This window comes from Coffea arabica, chromosome 7e (assembly GCF_036785885.1).
Source record: "Coffea arabica cultivar ET-39 chromosome 7e, Coffea Arabica ET-39 HiFi, whole genome shotgun sequence".
Taxonomy (NCBI): domain Eukaryota; kingdom Viridiplantae; phylum Streptophyta; class Magnoliopsida; order Gentianales; family Rubiaceae; genus Coffea; species Coffea arabica.
In genome coordinates, this window is record NC_092323.1 from 45059293 (window position 1) to 45081124 (window position 21832).

A 21832-nucleotide genomic window follows, 5' to 3' on the forward strand; every position below is an offset into this window, starting at 1 on the left:
AATTTAGTTGCTCCTTTTTGTATAAGTTGTATTGTTTTTTAAAACACATAAAAAGTATTTTTTTAAAAAAACAGTTAAAAATGTAGAGCAATTTTCAAATTGTATATGTATAGCACAAACAGATGAATTATTATTCAATACTAAAAACTAATTATAGGATTCCCTAGGTGAGAATTAACGAGTTTTATGCCTATTTGTTATACAGATTTTTTTTCTTTTCTCTTTTTTGGTCAAATATAATATTTCACGAGCAGCAGCAACTAAATCAACTATGGTACTCTTAATTATATTGGCACATTCAAATATTTCTTTTGGGAAAGAAGAATAAATAAGAAAATTCAAATAGTCATCTTGTCTATAGTCTTGTTCTTTTTCCACAAAAGATAAAGATCAGTAGCAATTTGAACCAAAAAATAATAGTTAAATAAGTTAGACCATACTGTCCTAGCAATCAAGACAACGGATGTTACTTTTAATACCAAAAAAAAAAAAAAAAAGGTATGGACCGTTCTGGTGTTGTTAACTAAAAATTTGTCAAACTTAGGATTCTCACCCCTTGGGTTTTAAATCTAAGTCCTCCATCCTATTTCTTCATCTCTTGGTTCCGCTTTCTTTCCCCTTTTTTCTTGTAATATATATTAAAATAAAAAAAAAGTTATATCAGTACTTCAAATCACCTAATCCATTGATAAGTATTATGATTAGATAATTTACCAGACTAGATGATTGTTTATAATACTTGAAAGAATGTCTAAATCAATGCCTTCATTAGTTATGCCTACTTTTTACATTTTTTTCTTCTTTTTTTTTTTGTTTTGGTGTGGGAAAGGGGAAGGTGTGGTATTCCCGCTAGCGTCGACAATTAAATCAAACATTATACTTTAACTATATTGACATATTCAAATATTTTTTTAGAAAAAGAGGGAATAGGTATAAACTTTTCAAAAAGTCATGATCTCCATATCTTGGGAAGTATGATGACGATTACAGAATGCATCTTTTTGAGATTTTTTTTTTTTTAACATAGCTTTTTTATTTTCCTGTTAATTTTACTAAAGACTAGTGACTGGCTAATTAGTGTCCAAATAAAATAAGGACAATGGTTAGGTGAAAGGAAGTTGCAGTTGCACTTGATGACTAGCCTGCAAATTGTGTTTAAAATATGGGCATCATGACGTGCCATTTCATAAGTTACTCTTTAAGTACTAAATTGTTTCTCTCATCCATTGTATGACATATTTGTGTTCAGAATTTGCATCAAATTTCTTTGTTTCCAATCTCAATGCGTTGACTATCAGTATAAGCCACCCAGCCGAGCAGTGACAGCTAAATCATAATTCATCTTCTTGGATTGAGTAAGTTGCATTGAACTTAACCCCAAAAAAATGGCCAGCATAAAAAAACAAATAATTAGTGGAGGTCAGACAAGAGTTTTTGTTTTTTTTTGGGGTGGGGGGGGGGGGGGAGGTCAGACGAGTTGATTTTCAGGCCAAAGTGTTTTAAATTTTTTTTCATAAAAATCCTTTTTATAAATACTAATGAGTTTTAGTCCGATCTACCTGTTTCTGTTAAAACTAATTTGCCGGCTAATGAGCCTTTTTTCCTTCTCTTTTCATTGTTACTAGTTGCTACAACTCTGAATTTTTTAGTTCCATTAACAACGTACAGGCTTGTTCTCCAGATCTTTCAAATATTTGTGACTTTTACAGAATGCATCTTTTTGAGAAATTTTTGAGAATCTATTCTATCAAATTGGGCCATTTCCTTTTCTTGACGTAGCCTTTTTATTTTCCTCGTTAGTTTTGCTACAAACTAGCACAGAGGGGATGGCTTCAACATCATATCTTCAATAAATATGACGTTGAAAGAAAAATAATGTCCAGCTTACTTGATGGTTGAAAATCTCAAGAACAGCTAGGTGATGGAAATTGAATGTGCAATCAGAATATGTGCCTAACCACCGGCCATTGGGTGGGTGGAGACCGATCAAGTCTTCACCGGTCTTTGAAAAGTTAAAGTTTCAAATATTGCTTGTCACCGATTGTCACAATAAATTACTTTTCTAAAAAAATTCAGACGATGTGTAGTGTATTTTTGACGGTGGTTCGGTTTTCACTGATTCTCAGTATTGAACCTCTTTTTAGATAGATTAAAATAGAGCAAGGTATAGATAAAAAGTGAAGACGAAAAAAAAAAATCAGAAAATGTGCCTGCAAACTTTTGTATTATAATGGTTGGTTTCATGACCATATGATAAGACCATGCGACGCTGTTTTATCTCTTACCATTACACCAAAGAAGACCATGTGACGCTGCCTTGATTTTTGGCCCGAACAATGGATAATTCGGCCAACTGCTGTTGTCAGAAAGCCTCCTCTGTCTTCTACCGGGTTTTTTCTTTTTTTCTTTCTTTCTTTCTTTTGGTCTTTTTTCCTTTTTTTTTCCCGTTTTCCTGGGATGGTTTTTTTATTGGGTTTTATGCAGCTCTTCCATTTTATTTAACATAGGCTAATTTATCCCTTAATTTGGTTTATTGCTTCGGGGCTCTAACTCAAAATTTTTTTTATTCTAATATTGGTTGAATTCTCACTACTTGTGCTTCGGACTTATTTACATACCAATTTTTTTACATTAACATGAGAGTAAATACGTGTCATTTCTTGCTGGTTGTTGGTTTACACTAATCTCTATTGCTTTTCCCTTTGGAAGAACCAGAGAGTCCAAAAACCGGATATAGCCAGGGTTGGAGCCACAAATAGGAGTATAAATGAGTTTAATCAAGTTGAATATCCTAATATTCAAGTTTATTTGATTATTTTAATTAGGTTGAAATTTTATTTAAATTTAACTTATTTATTTGCCGAATCAAGTTTGAATGAATTTTTTTTAATCAAATTTGAATGATTTCATTAGTTGGCGAACCAAGTTTGAACGAACGTTTACTTTGTTAAACTCGATTCGAATACCGAGTAGATTAAGTCATTTTTCAACCATAATCACAAGGGAGCAGGTTGGGGCAGCCAACCCCCAAGTTTTGGCTACTCTCCTTAAGTCCTTGAGGAATTTTACTAATTTTCATTTACAGTCTTTTTTTTTATTTTTTTTGCACCCCTCAACTTTCTGCCCACAAGAATTTAAAGAAAAATTTTCGCTGCCAGCCCCCTTCACTCAACTTTTGCCCTTAGGAAAGATAATAACCTTTCTAAATATTTTTAGGCTATTATTAAATTAGTTGATCTCCAAAGTTTAATTTCCAATTATATGCTTTATATTACACATTATCTTCTAAAAATTGTATGTATTGTTTCCAAAAATATCATTGTAAACATGTACTACAATTCATATTTGTAACTAATTTGACAATTTCATTCAGTATTTTCAAGTAAAACTTTGCCATATGTTCATGTAGTTTTTTTTTTAAAAAATTTTCGTGTAGGGTAGTAAGAAAGAAAAGATAAAAACATGAGTTACTATGTACATTTAACATACTAATGCATATTTTAATTCATTACTCGATATATGACGTCCTTATTATGTTTTTTAGACTTGATTTCGTTGGTCTTGTTGGAGAACATTGGTTTAAAATAATTCATTAAACTGTAATTAGATCAAGTCTAAATCATTACACTCATAAATTGACCTACTATTCGTGATTATAAAAAATTACGCTCATAAAAAAAAAATTTCACCTGTATTATTCGCTTTCCATACTCTAAAATTCTGGTTCCGCCACTGGATACAACATGCTATTGCAAATAAAGAATAAACTGGGGAAGAGAAGAGGAGAAGACATGAAGCTAAGTCGGCGACCACTACAAACTTATGGTAAGCTTGAAGCCAAAAAAAGTCCATGCAAAGGAAACGGGAAAATAGAATAGAACTTCCTCTGTAGATAAAGTCAACGGCACAAACAGAGACACGTAAAAATAGTGCATGTCGCACGAAACACTTCTTTCTTTGTTGAATTAAATGCCCTTGGTTTTTGTAATTCGCATGATTGAATTAATACCTTAAAACTTCACGTTACAAAATTGAATATTATACAAAGCCAATTTTTTGCATATCTGTCATGATTCAATAATGACAGTGTATATAAAATTTCCTTTATGTATATGTTGTTTCTCAGCTAAGGTTCACGATGAACTTATATTGGGGAAAACCACAAAAATGTTTAATGGCCAAGCTATTCTTGGAAAAGAACAGAGAGTACACATGCAAGCTTCAAAAAATGGCATTGATTTGGAGATCATCTGTGGTACATGATCTTAATCCTGGTTTAATGGGTAATAATTAAACATGTATGGCCAATGATCTTGTTAAGAACAACAATCTCCCTGGCTTTCTCACAGCTCAAACCGAATTTAGTATCAAGTTGCATAAAATGGAAATGTTTAACCTTTCTGCGTGAAATGTCTTTGTTTCCCAATTCAATGCATTGATTACGATTGACAATTTGAATATTAGCTTTATAAAAACTATACATGTAGAAAGGAAACTTTAAAATATTAAGGAGAAAAGATTGGCTTAACAAAAAAAAAGGCATTTTGGTACAAAGATATCCATTTTTTTTTTATTTTTGGTCAAACAAAGAGTTGAATCTGAGGTCCAAGTGTTTTAAAATAGGGAAAATGACTTGTTTCATCCTTCACATTTCGCAAAAATATTCTTTTCGTCCCTCACTTTTAAAATGAAGCAAATTTGTCCCTGACATTTAAAAATTAAAGTTATTACATCCTTGAACCTAATTTTCAATCTGAATCAAACCATTCAATAACCCAGTAATAAATTTCAGAAATAGAATTGATAGATCACTCGGTCAATTTCATCATATTCACATGACATTTATTAAACCAAAAAAATAAAAATTATAATATAAAAGGCCATTCTTTGTCTTGGAATAGTAGAGTTTTTTTTTGGGTAAATCTTTTCATATACCGTTAGTATATCCGCTTGCAAATCTAAATGTGTATCATAAATATAAAATTTAGCGTTTAAATTTAAATTGAAATGATATGGCTGTACATAAAACTGTCAGTGTATACAATGATAATGTAGGAAAGATTAATCTTTCTTTTTTATGTTATAATTTTTTATTTTTTCTTTTTGGGTTCATTAAATTTTACATGAATATCAAGTTGAGTTAACCAAGTGATCTACCAATTACACTCCCAAAATTTCTAATCAGGTTGATTGGTGGTTTGATTCAGATTGAAATTTGGATTCAGGGATGTAAGAACTTCAGTTTTTAAATGTCAAGGATGAAATTGCTTCGTTTTAAAAGTGAGGGACGAAAAGAATATTTTTGTAAAATGTGAAGGATGAAACCGATCATTTTCCCTTTTTTCTTCCAAAATATTTTTGAACAAATAATGTTACATAATGAGGGTGATGTTGTCATTTTGTACGTTGTGATGGTGACTTTTTATCGCATCTCACTAACAAAGAAGGTAAGTGATATTTTTAAAATTATAGGGATGATAAATAATATTGCTAAAAACTTTAGGGAAGGTTGTTTTCAAAATATTCCAGCTTTTGAACAATTTTAGCAATTGAAATGTTTTGAAACTGGACTGTTGAATGAACTGAATGAGTGATTAGTTTTGACTTATGAGTTCAAGCGTCTAGATCACTAGTTCAATCATTTTAATGTATTTTGAGCTTGAAAAATTTTTGATGTGTAGGAAATCTTACAAAAATCAAAATCCCTTGGAGTATAGAACTCCTAAAGAAGGCTTGGAATTTGTAAATGGTCCAAAAAGAATAAAAAGTTGATTATGACTACTTGAAAAAAAAAATCACATAAATTAAACAAAACTTTGTCTACTCCAATGTTACCCGGCCTCAACTTCCACAAGAGCTTTGAGGTTTTAAACTTGTAATTAAGTTGGATATTTGAGTATACCAATGAGCAAAATAGATGTAGAATTAGGATAGGTTCGGAAAAAAGATAAACAATGATGAAAGATTTGTGGCAAATGGTGTAAAAGATGGCGGTTTGTTCTACTGTTGGTTGTTATGGTAATCACATCTTCGTAAATAAATCTCATTTTTTATGCCTGGGAGAGAGAGAACCCAAAATGGGATGAATGGCATCAACAACAGTGGATTGCTCTCACGCCGCAGTTCAACTCATAGTGGTATTAACCAGATGATTATGAGGTTTTTGGTTTTAAGGTCTTTGTAAGATTTAGAATTTGCTTTGAAAGATGAGATGTAAGGTTTTGTAACTAAGATTTTGAGGAGCAAAATGAAAGTAGAAAGAACTTTAATGGTGCAAGGTGGGATAAACTCTAAAAGTTTAATGTTGCGTGACTTGACAATTAGAAGTCTTGCCCTTGATGTCTAGTCAATTATATAAGCTAGATTGAGGAACACTATTGTATATAGACAATATGAGACCTTTTTTTTTTTTGGTTTTTGGTCCTCCCATCCTTTCCTGTCTCCAATTGGGACGAGATTTGATAAAGTAATTAAGCAGCTATTAAAAGAACTAATTAATTTTTTTTTTGCCAGTTTGGACTTTGAACAATTAATCATGTTGATTGGAAAATAAAAGATGAAAAACGCCATAGAAAAATGTCTAGGAAAAATTACACTCTTTAGACTTCTGGAAAATTATTGCAAAGTTGAAGAATGCAAAGAAATCATTTCATAAGCCATTTCAGTTTGTGGCGGCAAAAAAAATCTTAAATGTTTAATGTCTCGTGTTTTGACGTTTAGAAGTCTTCCCCTTGATGCCTAGTCAATTGTACAATCTACGTAGGGGAACGCTATTGTATATAGAAAAGACGAGACTTGACAAAGTAATTAAGTAGCTATTAAGATAACTAATTATGCTTTGTGATGTTTCAATAATGGTCCATTCATGAAAACCGTGTAAGTTTGTAAACCGCGTCTATGCATGCGTAGGTAAATTAATAAGTTTTACTTTTTGTATAATGTCCGATTTTCTTAATTTTGTACGTTTCTTTTATGGAACAAAAAAAAGTGAAAAAAATTAAGGATACAAAAATCACAGAAACAAATATATAGAGAATACAAAAAAAAAATCAAAAGAAATCGGAAGAAATAATAAGAATAAATCTCCTATACACTGACAGACAGTTTATATATTATCACCGTTGAATCTATGACACATTTACAAAAATTAAATTTTAAATTCAAATTTTGCATAATTGTCATTCATCTAACGCTGATAGTGTATACACTTTTAGTGTAGAAAAAATTAATCTAAATAATAAACCCAACAAGCCAAAGCGAAAAATCAGAAAGGCAAAAATGAACCAGAGGCCCAAACAAAGAAAGACAGTCGAAAAACAAAACAGCGGAAATTTGGAATTTTCGATAACAATCATTATTGGGACGGCAGAAAGTTAGTGTCACTTTTCGCCTGGCCCTTTTTTCGCTCACAAAAGTATATATATATATATATACAATTAGATGTCAAGTTAGCCTTTAATGTATGTTTAAAGCAATCTGACCAACCACCTTTTACAGTTTTAACATAGATAAAATTCCAATGGAGATGCCATCAATGTTATCAAAGCATTGATAGAACCAGAAGAAGGTGTTTCTGATATTGGGAATTTGAAAAATGATATTAACTTGCTTCTCCACAATATCCAAGGGTGTAAAGACATACAGATGAGAGATTACTGTAACCCAAAAAAAAAAAAAGGGATTGGGATCATAAATACTATTAAACATCAAACCAGGAAAGAGCATGGAGAACACTTTACAAGCAGATTATGATGGATATAATGTTGGATTGATAGAATGCAATGACAAAGTGATACAGCTGCATCAAGTTCAAACCAAACAATCTGGAAGCCCCAGAAATCGCTTCAATAAACATGAATTACTTTACCATCGAACTAATCCAATGCATGATTGTGCGTCCCCCTGCAATGACAAAGTAATACAGCCGCATCAAACCAAATAATTTGGTACAGACGAAAAAGAAGGTACATGAGGAATTATATATCATTAAACTGGATTAACATACACATACATACAATTATATCTAACCTGATGAGCGGGAATGATCACACCAAATCAAGAAGAGACAGAAATGCTTCACTGAGTGTAAATGAGAAGAAATAGACTCTCCTTCCAAGGAAATCTGCTGTGGAAGAATGAATAATTGCAGTATTAGATCAGTTGAATGAAGAACGGTTTCTAGATCTTTTGGTTTGATATTCAAGGCTATTTCTAGATCTCAATGCCAACGAAACATGCGCTTCACATAACAATGCTATGCAAATTATGAAGGACAAGTATTGATGCAAAATTTTGCTATTAAGTCCTATGCCCTTTCTCTGTTAAAAAGGAACACAACCATACCTCTTTTTTTTTCTTTTTGGTCTCCTCTTACTATTAATTTGTTGTAAAACTATTTTTGCATGTTTCAGCATATCAATCAATTGAGTTATGGTTCTTATTGAGGAAAAATAGAAGCAAGTTATACTTTTCTGTATTTACACAAACTGGGAACGGAAAACTTGTCCCCTGCTGCTGGTTTTTAGTATCATATCAATATGTAGCAGCATGGAAGAACAAGGAGAAGATTTTAGAAACAGAAAGTTATACAGCAGCATCAGGCTCAAACAAAAGAATTTGGAAGCCTCCAGAAATTGCTTCAATAAACATCAATTAATATATCATTAAACTGATTCAGCATATAAACAGATGAAAAAGAGAAACGTGAATTATTATATAATTGAACTGATTCAACGAATGCCAATATAGTTTTATCTGACCTGATGAGTGGAATCCCATTGTCCGTTCACTCTCACCATTGTCAGGCGTGATGAGAGGAAATAGACTCCTGTTCTGAGGCATTTGACTCTTCTTCTGAGAAATTTGACTCTGCTTCTGAGGGAATTGACTCTGCCTCCGAGGGAATTGACTCTAAATCCGAGGAAGCAAATGTATAACCAAAATCTTCAGTTACCATCATTTGAACCTCATTTCCCATATCCATCTGTTCTTGCTGAATTTGGTCTACACAATTTGTGACAGAATCACGACACCCTTTCACCTCAATCATTTGCAGAGTCTCACATTCCCCTAAACAAGAAGGGACTTCCTCCAGGTTCATACACGAGTGCACACACAATTTCTCAAGACGGGAAAAATTATCAGAAGATGCAGTCCATTTGCGAATGTCCAACATCGATAATTCCAATACTCGGAGGCTAGGGAACTCCCCTTCTTCCATTACCCATTCTTCCCCAACAAAGGATTCCTTGAGTAATTTAAGCACTTCAAGATTGGGCAGCTTTCCGATTGTTGAAATTTCACTCCATGGCTGTCTATTCCATTTGAGAGTCAACTTCTTCAAATTCAATGGAAATTTAAATCCATATCCATCAAAAGCAGTCAAACGAAGTGATTGCAGTTGATTCAAACAGTCAAACACAAGAATCTTGTCGCAATTTCTGGTAGCTGCTTTTAAACTGTAAAATCCCCTACATTTTAATTTTAGCCTGCGGATGCTTGGTAACTTCTTCAGTATCGTTTGCAAGCTTTGAGAGGAGGGATCAATTGCAAGGCTTAATGTCTCTAAATGATCTAAATCTGGGGATACTTCAAGATTTCTAACTGGAAAAATAAAACCCACAATTGCACCATTAGTAGTACATAGATAACTCAATGTCTTAATGTTCCAAATAGTATTCGGCAGCACAATATCAGTGGACGTCTTTTTTACGATAAGAGCTTCTAACCTTGAGAGGTTGGCTATTGCAGATGGGATGGATGTTATTCCACTAAGTGCCAGGTATCTCAAATGAACAAGCAATACTACTTCCGTTGGAAATGATCCACGAAAGTTCAGATCCCCCAAATCTAGTACTCTAAGCAGTATAGGAAACAAAATCCCCAAATCCTCATCTTTAGGTACATGATGATAGGGTCCAAACAAGAGCAAACAGTGTAAATTGGGAAAAATTAGCATTAACTCCCAAATCTTCAATTGACTGGTATAGTGAACACAAACTCGGTGGTGGTTGCTTGGTCCAGTAAGACTAAAAGGGTCTTCCCAGCTATGAATAAAATGTAGAAAACCTTGTTCTTTGGCTTTTTCCGCACAAAAGTCATATACCAAATCATGAAGTCGGCAGGCTTTGGCACCATTCATAGTTCCTTTTTTGGTAACCATAACTAAACTTCTATTAATTAGAGCCAACAAGCAGTCGTAAGCTGCTTCTTCTAAACTCTTTCCTTCAGTCTGTTGCACAAATCCTTCGGAGATCCAAAGCCATAGCAACCTTTGGACATTAATGACCTGATCTTCTTGAAATGCAGCAAAGTATAGAAGGCATGACTTCAAATAATCTGGTAAGTGACTATAACTCAGTTCAAGTATCTTCATGCAATATTCATCGTAAGGGACAGTAGAACTAAGACTTTCAGCAACTTCTTCCCAGCTATCTCGTGTAGTAGTAGCAAGAATTCCAGCAACAAGGACAATTGTGAGGGGTAAACCCCTACAATATTTTGCTATTTGAGATCCAACTTCACTTAGTGTTGGAGGACAACCTTCTTTGTCAAATAGCCTTTTTTGCAGCAATGTCCAACTCTCTGCGTCACTAAGTGGGTGGAGATGGTATGACTCGCTATCAGGTTTGATTTGCAAAGACAAACTGTGCAACCTGCTGGTTAAGAGAATCCTGCTTCCATTGACATCATTGGGCAATGAATATTTCAACAAATTCCATGCCTCAACATCCCACAAGTCGTCCAAAACCAAGAGATACCTATTTCTCAGCAAAACTTTTCTTAGATTCATAGCCAAATCATCTTCAGTCATCTTAAGATATTTGTCAGGACTGTCAAAAGAAATACTACACAAAAGCTGAGTTAACAAATTGTGCGTACTAAAGGTTTGAGAAACACAACACCAGCCACGAACATGGAAATGTGACCTAACTGAAGAAGCAGTATAAACTTTATTGGCTAATGTGGTCTTACCAAGCCCAGGCATACCCACGATGGAAACAACATCCAACTGCTTTGATCCTCTCGTAAGCCGATGTGTGATAGCTTGCACTTCATCTTCATGACCCACCAGATCTTCATTGTGTATGGCCGCAGTATGTTGTGATGGTATGTGACTGGAAGTCTTGTTAACTCTCTGGGTTTGACCATTTTGGATCTCTAGGGCCTCAATCTTCAGAAGATTGATATCTCCAGCAACAGCATCCAAAGAATGTTCACATTGATCACCAATAAGTGTCGAGTAAATCAGTAACTCTGCCTTGTATGCAGCCTCCATAATTTGATTCCAGAAAGCTTGGAGTTTTCCATTCTGATAGCTCTGCTCCTTGATATTCTCTAGAAAAGACCTTAAGAATATGAGATTTTTCCGAACCATTTGGATTTTATCCAATGGGAAAACAATTGAATCATCAGCCTCATCACATCCTGCTAGTTCCTTGAGATTTTCTAGGAAGAAATCCATACAGCCCAACTCACTGGATCTAGGATAATTAGATGATGAATATGGTGATGTAAGTGGATAATTGCGTGCAGCCTCTGCCATCATACACTTGAGAACTTTGTGAAAATGAAACAGCCCTAGATCTGTTTCCTCGAGCAAGCCTTCTTTGATTTCATTGATAGGAAGAGAGAAGATCAAAATTCCTGCATCACACACCATAACTCCAATAAGATCCTTTATTTCATCATGTAGTTTCTCCTCCTGTTTAAGAAGGATACTTAGGTATTTTATTCCCCGATGGAATTTTAGCATCTGATCCTTCACTGGAGCCTGTAAACTTCCATAAGATTCTAGAAGATCCATAAGATATTCTAGGAGAGAATTAACAAATTCGACTAGCACTGGATGCTCATTCTCCACAAGGGCTAAAGCATATGATGATCTTGATTGTTTCTTTGAAGCTGTCAGGACATGTATGTAAGTTTCTCGGACTTGAGGATCGAGAGGATTTATCTTCTCGTGTATCAGCCGAGAAATTTCAGATTCCATTTGATTGAACACTTGTTCATCAAGTCTGTCAAACTGACATATAGAAATCAAGTGTGCAACCACAATTGCAACATGAGTCAAGAGATCTGTCAATTGCATAGACTCAACACCTCGCATTGTCGCAAAGCCAATGAGATTCCTTAAAAGCATTAACTTCTGTCTAACGGTATCCATTAGCTTCTCCCGTTTATGATTGAAATGAACCTCCAGAGGATCCTCCATAGTCTCTAAAAAGGACACAATAAGATCCATAACTAGTCGTGGATCTCCCGGTGAGTAATAGTCGAAGAAGATGATGGTGCATGATTTCTTGATATCTGCCTCAAGAAGCAACATGATATTTTCCCGGGACCTAGTTAGCGCACTTTCTAGGATGTCAAAATCTGACTCATCAGAATGGTTGTATAGAAGATAAGCAGACTGAAGATCATGAACCATCCTGATAGTCACATCTTGAATTCTGAAGCAAATAATGCTACGTCGCAAACTTTGAGACATAATATTACCTTCGTCCTCCTCATCGTGCTCCAAAAGCGCTTCACGGTTCCTCCTCCTCCTACAATTTTTGATATACAGGAAAAAGGCTTTCAATAATCTTACCTTTTTCTTCAAGTTTTTGATGTCCCAGTGAAAGTAGAACTTGTCAAACTTGGCTAGACAATCCAAAGCAAGATCAAAGCAGCTAGTGCTACTGCCACAGGAGATGTGATACGAGTGCAGATAATCATCTGAAGCAAAATCAAAGCAACCTGTGTTCCCGCTGGAAGGGATCTCCATTATCTTATCTTCTTTTCACTCTGATATCAGATTTCTATCTGGTTTAGCAACTGAATAAAATTAGTTCAAGATCTACAACTTTTTTTTTTCGTGTAAATATTGGAAGATGCTATCTTGTTCACAGAAGATAGAGTGCATCAGAACTTCTGGAGTAACAAAAAAGTTAAATAAGTGAGACCATACTTTCCCAGCAACTTCAATAATACCAAACAAAGACCAAGACGAAGACCAAGAGAAAAGTTATCATTTTTGTCCCTCGAAAATATGGTATTGACCAATCTGGTCCTTTATTAGTGGCCACGTGTACCAATTTGGTGGCTTACTTTTTTGTTATGACCAAATTAAAGTAAGATTCCTCCCATTTCAAGCTCAAATTTGCAGTCACATACTCTGTTTTCAAATTCGGACCGGACCGGCCGGTCGAACCGGTTGAACCGGGAACCGGCCAGGTAGCCGGTCCGAGTCACATTAGAAAACCGGAAATTTAAAACCCGGTCAAAGCCGGTCAAAAACCGGGTTTGACCGGGTTTGACCGGGAAAAAACCGGTTTTTCCGGTTCAACAGTATTTTTTAAAAAAAAAAATTCAAACTTTTTAATATTATGTTTTGACCCCCTAAATTGTTAAAACTTATTGATATACCTCAAATATTTGATACTTTATAAATATTGTCCTAAAATTTGATGTTATTTTTCAATTAAATTCATAATTTTAATTCTAAACTTGTTAATATTTATTAAATAATATAAATTGCTACTTGATTGTTCTAATTTCTTTGTATTTTCTTGTTAAATATATTTGAAACATCAAATATATATGAATATGCCTTTATTAATATCAATATATTATTAGATATTATATATATAACATTTTAATTTTAAAATAATTTTTATTTATGACGTCATCCGGTTCGACCCCTATCGACCCCCGGTCGAACCCATTGACCCCTGACCCCTGACCTCGGCCGAGTCGCTATCCGGTCCGGTTCTGAAAACATAGGTCACATAAGCGGAAAGATTACAACATTCATGCAATGGTTTTGGCATTAATTTTGATATTGTTCTTAAACAATTGATGGCTTATGGCTTTCTAGTTTTCAACTAATTATCTAATTTGAATCACAATGCAAATCAGTGAGCGAAGCAACCAGAGTCCTCCTGCTGTAGATATTGCTGCTGGTTTGTAGCTCTAGTTCAATGTTTATAGGGGTACGACTTAGTTAAAAAATGTAGAATGTAGTTCAAGAAAATGATTGTGTTCTTCAGAAAGAAAATCAAGTTCTCCTATTAACTGAAATTTAGTTGCTCCTTTTTGTATAAATTGTACTTCCTTTGCCCCAATTATTTGGTCCTATTTCAGAAATTCGATTTTTTTGAAAATAGTGATTTGATTGTGATGTTTGTACTTCTTTTTTCAATTTTACCCCCATAAATTTAAATTTTAAATTTTAATGGTAACATACATATGATTAGAGGAAGGGATTCTATTAGAATGAGAGATTAAAAAGTGTTTTGACTTTTTCAACAAAACAAATATTTTGGAACATTTCAAAATGTAAAGTAATACGCTTTCAACGGAACTGTGGGAGTATTGTTTTTTAAACACTTAAAAATGTAGAATTGTACATGTATAGTGCAAACAGATGGATTATCTTACACTAAAAACTAATGATAGGATTGTCTAGCTGAGAATTAACGAGGTTATGCTTCCTTGTTACATTGATTTTTTTTCCTTTTACCTTTTTTTGGTCAGATATAATATTCCCACGAGTAGTAACAACTAAATCAACTATTGTACTCTCAACTATATTTGCATATTCGAATATTTCTTTGGGAAAAGAGGAATAAATAAGAAAGGTCAAATTGGCATCTTGTCCATAGTCTTATTCTTTTTCCACAAAAGATAAAGATCAGTGGTAATTTGGACCAAAAAAGAATAGTTAAATGACCCAGACCATACTTTCCCGGCGACCAAGACAATGGATGATACTTTATCAAAGGGAACAAAAAAAGGCATAGACCATTCTGGCGTTGTTAACTAAAAATTTGTCAAACTTAGAATTCTCACACCCGTTTGGTCGCAAATTTGAGTCCTCCATCCTATTTCTTCATCTCTTGGATCCACTTTCTTTTCCTTCTCTTTTCCTTGTAATATATATTAAAAAGCAATAATACATCTTGCTGCATACATTTAAGTTTGCATTCTACCAGAGTACCAAAATAAAAGAAATGGGTTGATATCATGAAAGAGGATTACATTGGGTATAATAAAGAGAACTTGTTGCAAATGGAAGATCGGAAAAGGTAGAAAAGGTAGCGAGGCAACAGAAATGGCAGTTTTATTTCTCCAGTTGTGTTGTTTCTCGGCTTAATGTGGCAACTGAACAAAATAACAAGGTGCGCAAATGGCCGAGCTAACGCTAAATTGGACCATTCGTGCCACCTCTCTGCAGAAAATCATAAAATGACATAAAGAATGATAAATAATACTCAAAAAAATTGAAAAATTCAGTTCAAATGCCATAAAAGAGAACATTAAGGCCATTTGAATCGATCAGAAATACAAAAACATAGTTATAGATATAGATATAGTGATGCCCAAAGTTCTTTATATGAAATGACATAAAATTAACCAAAAAATTTGAAAAATTCAACTCAAATGATAGTTATTTTGTTACTAAAATATCATCAGTCTTAAGTTACAGTGTTAGCAGAATTTGGTTTTAGTTTTTGGTATGCCCAAAGTACTCTCCTCTCTAATAATTAGTGTCATTCTAGTTCGTTAATGATCAATAATGGTAGTGGTTACAAAGAATTAGGCATCAAATTTGAATTATGGTGACAAGTAAAATAATAAAGCACTTCTATCTAAAACTGTTCCTTTGCATTTTGCTCCTAATTTATTTGTTAATGCAAAATTCTAGATTAGCCACAATTCCAATGCCAATATTAATATGGATACTTATTAAACCCAGCCCGATAAGGAACCTGACAGAGGAACTGGGTCAATGGATCACTGATTCAACCAGTGGATCACTGGTTGAACCGGTGAGTATTAATTTAATATTTATAAATATAAAATAGTAATTTTAATACATATATATAATATAATAAAGTGCTTTTAGATACTAATTATTATACTTAGGATATATAACAAATATATAGATATTAATAGAAGATTTAATTTCATTTTATTGTACTTTTAAATAAATAAATAAATAATATATTCAAGTATAAAATAAATTTTATATTGCTTGTTTTAAAAATATAGCATTATTTTTTCATTATTTTATTTTTTGTTTAAACACAAAGTAATTTTCTAACTAATCAAATATTGTCAGTTTAAAAGTTAAAAGGATTAATTGTATAATAAAAAATAAACAAGTTTATTAAAAATAATTTAGTTATCAAACAAAAACTAAGCAAGTGGTAAAGTCTTATACTTATTTAAATGAAGATCTAATGTATAAATCTTATCGAAAGAATATATATATTTTGTTTCAAAAACAAAGACCCACAATTATATTTTAAAAAAAAAGGTAATCCAAGTCAATTGAAAAATTGGGCGGGTTCCCAATTGAACTATTGAGTCAAACATGTTTGTACGAGTTTGACTGGATCAGTTTCTTATCCGGTCAAACTAGAGACTCGATCCGATCTGATACCCGGATTACTAGGCCGATCAATTCAACCGCCGGGTTGAGTCATGTTTAATAACTATGCTTCAAAAAGGTGATTCTAGGATAAAAAAGTTATTGTTGTTTATGCTTGATTTGTTTTAGTGAAAGTAAGAAAGACCAACTAGCCAGCAATTCCAAAACGAAAAGAGAAAAAGGTTATTTCAGTACTTCAAATGACCGATCTATAGATATGGTATATGATTAGATGATTTATCAGACTATATTGGATACAAATAGTTAATATAAAATCAATGATTTAGTAACCCAATTTAATATCATTGCTAAAATATGATGGTTGTTTATAATACCTAAAAGAATGTATAAATCAATGCCTTCATTAGAAGTAATAATACTTATCTTTTAGTTTATTCTCTAAAATGCTAGGCCATAATTAGAAGTCATGCTAACTCAACCAAAGTGCTTCATTGGGAAGAAACATCGATCGCAACATGCTTTGTTGAAGCTACGTTTACATTAATAAAGCAAATGAGCTTGGTGGCAGCTTCCTTTTCTCCCTTAGTCACTATTTAAAATGCATAGCATTGAACCTAAAGTTAACAAATTAGTAAATCTTCTATCCATAAAATATTCTACTTCCTTTATAAAATTGAACATGAGTGTCATAAGTAAATTATTATCTCTATTATGCATTAACAGTTACTTAATGTAGGTTTACATACCTCAGTCCCCAAATAAAGTCATTTTATTTCTAAAAACTCATAGGATTGTTCTATATATGTTGACAGTGATAGGGGAAGGGAAGGGGGGAAGGCGTGGTATTCTCTCAAACAGTAACAATTAAATCAAACATTGTACTCTTAACTATATTGGCATATTCAAACATTTCTTTAGAAAAAGAGGACAAGGGTATAAACTTTTCAAAAAATTAGGTTCTCCATATCTTGGGAATTTTGATGACGATAACAGAATGCATCTTTTTGAGAAATTTTTTATAACCAATTGAATTAATTTAGGTTTTTTTTTCCCTAGTTTTGGCTGGAATTAACATAGCCTTTTTATTTTCCTATAATTTCACTAAAGACTAGTGACTGGTTCTTGCTTGACAAGCACAGAGCTGATAGCTTCAACATCATCTTCAAAATGATGCCGAAAGAAAATTAGTGTCCAGCACTCCAGCTAACTACTTGATAGCTGAAAATGATGACAATGGTTAGGTGAAGGAAGTTGCGGTTGCATTTGATAATGAGCCTGCAAATTGTGTTTAGAATATTGTGTTGGTGGGCATCTCATGACGTACCATTTCATAAGATGGTCTGAGTACTTAATTGTTTTTCTCATCAATTATATGATAACTACCCCAATTCCGAAGCGCCCGCCACCCTCCCTGCAGAGCAGTGACAAGAAAATCAAACCTTGTGCAGTTAAGTATATCGGCATATTCGAATATTTTTTTTTCAGGATATAGGAAAAAACAAGAAAGTTCAAATTGTCAAGTTGTCTATTATATTCATCTTCTCGGAATGAGTAAGTTCCATTGAACTTGAACCAAAAAGTAAATAAATGGGTAGCATAAAAAAATAATTAGCACTTTGGTATAAGGAATTTTTTTTTGGGAGGGGCGTTGGGGGTTCAGACAGAGTTAATTCTGAGGCCCAAGTTTTTTTTTTTTTTTTGGTTGCAAAAATCCATTTTACAAAAGGTAATGAGTTTTAGTCCGATCTACTTGTTTTTGTTAAAACTGACTTGTCGGCTAATGAGCATTTTTCCCTTCTCTTTTCATTATTACCAGTTGTTATAGCTCTGAATTTTGAGTTCCATTAACAACATACAGGCTTGTTCTCCAAATCTTGCAAATATTTGTGACATTTACAGAATGCATCTTTTTGAGAAATTGGTGATAATCTATTTCATCAATTTAGGCCTTTTCCTTTTCTTGACATTTTATTTTCCTTGTTAGTAATTTTGCTACAGACTAGAACCGAGGGAATGGCTTCAGCGTCATCTTAAATATGATGTTGAAAGAAAAATAATCTCCAGCTTACTTGATAGTTGAAAATGTCAACAATGGTTAGGTGATGGAAACTGGATTTGCATCTGAAAATGAGCCTGCAAACTTTTGTGTTAGAATATAATTATGGTCGGTTTCATGACCATATGATAAGATATTTTGAATAATTAATTTTTTTTCTCTCATCAATTATATTGACAAATTTTTATGTAGGACAAGTTACTACACGTAATACAGGCAGTTAATTATAGAGTTTGTTGAAGTTTGACAATTTAAAGGATATAATTAAGTCGTGCTTTTACAATAATTGCAATAATGTTTAGTTCGACTTGGCCGGCATGCATTAAGGTTGCTTTTGATGTAGAGAAGGGTTTGAAATAAATGAACTTCAAATCCATGTAATTGAAATCTTCTGTATTTGAATTACATTGTTTGGACAAGCATTTAAAGCTGAGAAAATGATTTCAAATTTAGTTTTAAAATCCACTACTTGGATTAATCACAACTAAGAATTTTAAATCCTCTTCTTTTTTAGGTTAAAAACCGTGTTTTGAAAATTGAACCAGACCGGCCGGTTCGACCGGTTGAACCGCGAAGCGGCCATGGCACCAGTCCGGTTCTATGTTAGAGTTGACTTTGTTAGAAAATCGGTCAAAACCGGTCAACCCGTGAAAAACCACTGAACCGGTGGTTTCCGGTTTTTAAGTTTCCCCTCTTTTTTTTTTAAAGTTTTGCAAAATGCAGCTATCAAGATTCGAATTCAAGACCTTTATAATAAAAGGCCAATGTAATAACCATTGCACCATCACATCTTATTAGCTTTTTTTGATAACTTATTTATATAAAACAAACACCCATATTTCTTTTTTCCATTTTTTTTTTACAAAATCCCATCCTCTCATGACTCTTTCTTTTTAATTTTCAACTCTCTTTCTCTCCTCTTTTCTTTTGTCACTCCCTTTTTAATCAAACCTCTTTAGTTTTAATTTATTGATGTTTTCTTCCATCTTTTAATTTTGTTTTTGTCCATTAAATTGAAAAAAGTTAAAAAAGAATTATTTTTCTTTAATCCAAATTATTTAATGCCACAACCACTCACTTTTATCTCATTTTTTGTTTCTTATCAAGTTTGCATTTCTATTTTTCGATTCTCTTGACTTCCTTCAAACTCCAAACTTTCTTTTTTAAATTGCAATCTCTAAATCTCAAAAACGTAAATTAAAATTTAAGTTTACAATGTTTAAATTCTCATAGACGTAAATTTTGTATAATTTCAAAATATTGTGATATTTTTGGGTTGGATTTAAGATTTTTTTGGTAGATATAATTGAAATTGAGATGAAATTTATTTATTTCAACTTACAATTTAAAAAATTTATTTTTGAAAATCCAAGTTATACAAAAGTAGTAAACTTTTCATCATATAAAGTTTTAAATTAGTCCATTGCATGTCTTATTTTGTGCATATATATTTATATAAATTATTTTTAAAAAAATTCATTGAACCGGGGTCGAACCGGTCCGACCGGTTGAATCTCGATTCTTTCACTTTACCGGTTCAATTGACGGTCCGGGTTTTAAAACATTGGTTTAAAATAGGGAAATGTTAATTGCACTTTACTTTTTATTAATGTACTCCCACTATTTTTTTATTATATAGTCTAATAAATAAAAACCATATGATAAAATGATAGTAAAAGTGTGATTAATATTTTTTTAAAAATAATAGGTTTAAATGCATATTACCCCCGTTTGTAATTACATGTTAGTAGCGAATTGTTCTCTGTGTTCAATACATAAAACCTACAAATTACCCCCTTGATGATAATATTCTTATGTATTTGAGTAGCAAAAATACAATTATGCCCTCATTGTTAGAATATTGTTAAATGACCATTAGTTTTTTTCTTTCTCTTCTTGTTGTTTTCCTGATTATTATTTAAATTTTGTTCCGCTTTATCAAGTCTAACTATGAAATACAATTTTAACAATAATGTTCTAGAGAATTTCTACTAAAAAATTCAATTATCAATAAGAAATTTAAGAGTATTTATTTATTCTAAGTAATTTCTTTTTGATTAACATATTTTGCTTGATTAACATATTTTGTTATGCATTAATTGTTAATCAAAATAAAATATCAAATATTTAGTATAAATATTTTACTTATATTTTCTCTTTTTCTTCATCTTCTTTTCTTCTTATGTTTATTAACAATTTATTTGAATCTCAAACATATATAGTTATTTTTCTGTGAAATATTTAATTATTATAAATTGTTATAAGAAACTAAAAGTTGTAGATTAGTTAATACTATTGTATATAATTTTATTTTTGTTAACAATTAGCGCATTATCAACATTTTATCACAACATGAAACTATTTAAGAAAAATAGAAACTACCTCAGTTACTTTTATTAAATATTCACTTTCTCATTTCATGGAGTAATAATTTGATAGTTAGATAATTTACATAATTGAATAACAACAAATATATTCATCTATCAAAAGAAATTGTTTACAAAAAAAAAAATACATGTTAAACCATAAAAAATTCTATAATTCATTATTCTTAAAATTTGTATATTAAAGTTGATATGGAGGAGTAATAAGAAATCTATACACAAATAGGAAAAAATGTAGAAGAAAGAAAAAAGAAAAAGAATTATTGATAAAATCTAATAATGAGGGCAAATCAATCATTTTGCTAGAGACATATAGGCCTGTCAACGGGCTCGGTCCGGGCCGGAATACATTATTCCAGACCCGGACCCGGATCCGACCCGTTTACCCGACGGGTCTTTTACTCTATGTTCCGAATCCGGATCAGACGTGTCCCGGATCCGGATCCGGGTCTACCCGAAAAAAAACTAACAAAATTTATAATTCCTAACAAAAATGAGAAAAAAACATATATTTATAAATTAATTTCTAACTAATACAAAAAAAAATCAAATAAGAAAAGAAATCAAATTAACCTTACTCAAATACGTCACCCTAATCAAATTATATTGATTAGGATCCGGGTTCAATTATATTTATTATTCAAATACATCATCCTAATCAAATTATATTAATAAATATATATTTTTTAAATAATTAATCCATTTATATCCGGATCCAGATCCAATACGGGCCGAAATACTATATTCCGTATCCGACCCATTTTTTTATTTGACAAAACGGATCCGGATCCGGGTCCGGGTAACGGAATTAAATCCCTACCCATACCCGGATAAATTTGACGGATCCGGTCCGGGTCCGGGTCTAGACCCGGACCGTTGACAGCCCTAGAGACATACACTTGACTAGTTATCAACGGGGGCAATTTGTATGTTTTGCGAATACAAGCAGTAATTTGCTACTTGACCCTAATTACAAGGGGGCAATATGTGATTAAGCCAAAATAATATTAT

At 32.5% G+C, this 21832-nt stretch overlaps 1 protein-coding gene across 2 annotated transcripts; it reads right to left on the minus strand.

The window, feature by feature from the left end:
- Positions 1-7577: 7577 nt before the first annotated feature.
- On the minus strand, positions 7578-12937 carry LOC113702334 (putative late blight resistance protein homolog R1A-4). 2 transcript variants are annotated; one of them, XM_027223486.2, is made up of 3 exons: positions 8760-12937; positions 8029-8122; positions 7578-7902 (listed from the first exon to the last, which is right to left on the minus strand). In XM_027223486.2, the coding sequence occupies exon 1, from the start codon at positions 12767-12769 to the stop codon at positions 8801-8803; it is 3969 nt and encodes a 1322-aa protein (XP_027079287.1). In that variant the 5' UTR covers positions 12770-12937; the 3' UTR covers positions 7578-7902; positions 8029-8122; positions 8760-8800. The 2 variants fall into 2 exon arrangements, with proteins under 2 accessions (XP_027079287.1, XP_027079286.1); XM_027223485.2 differs by having other exon boundaries at positions 8029-8125.
- Positions 12938-21832: the final 8895 nt, after the last annotated feature.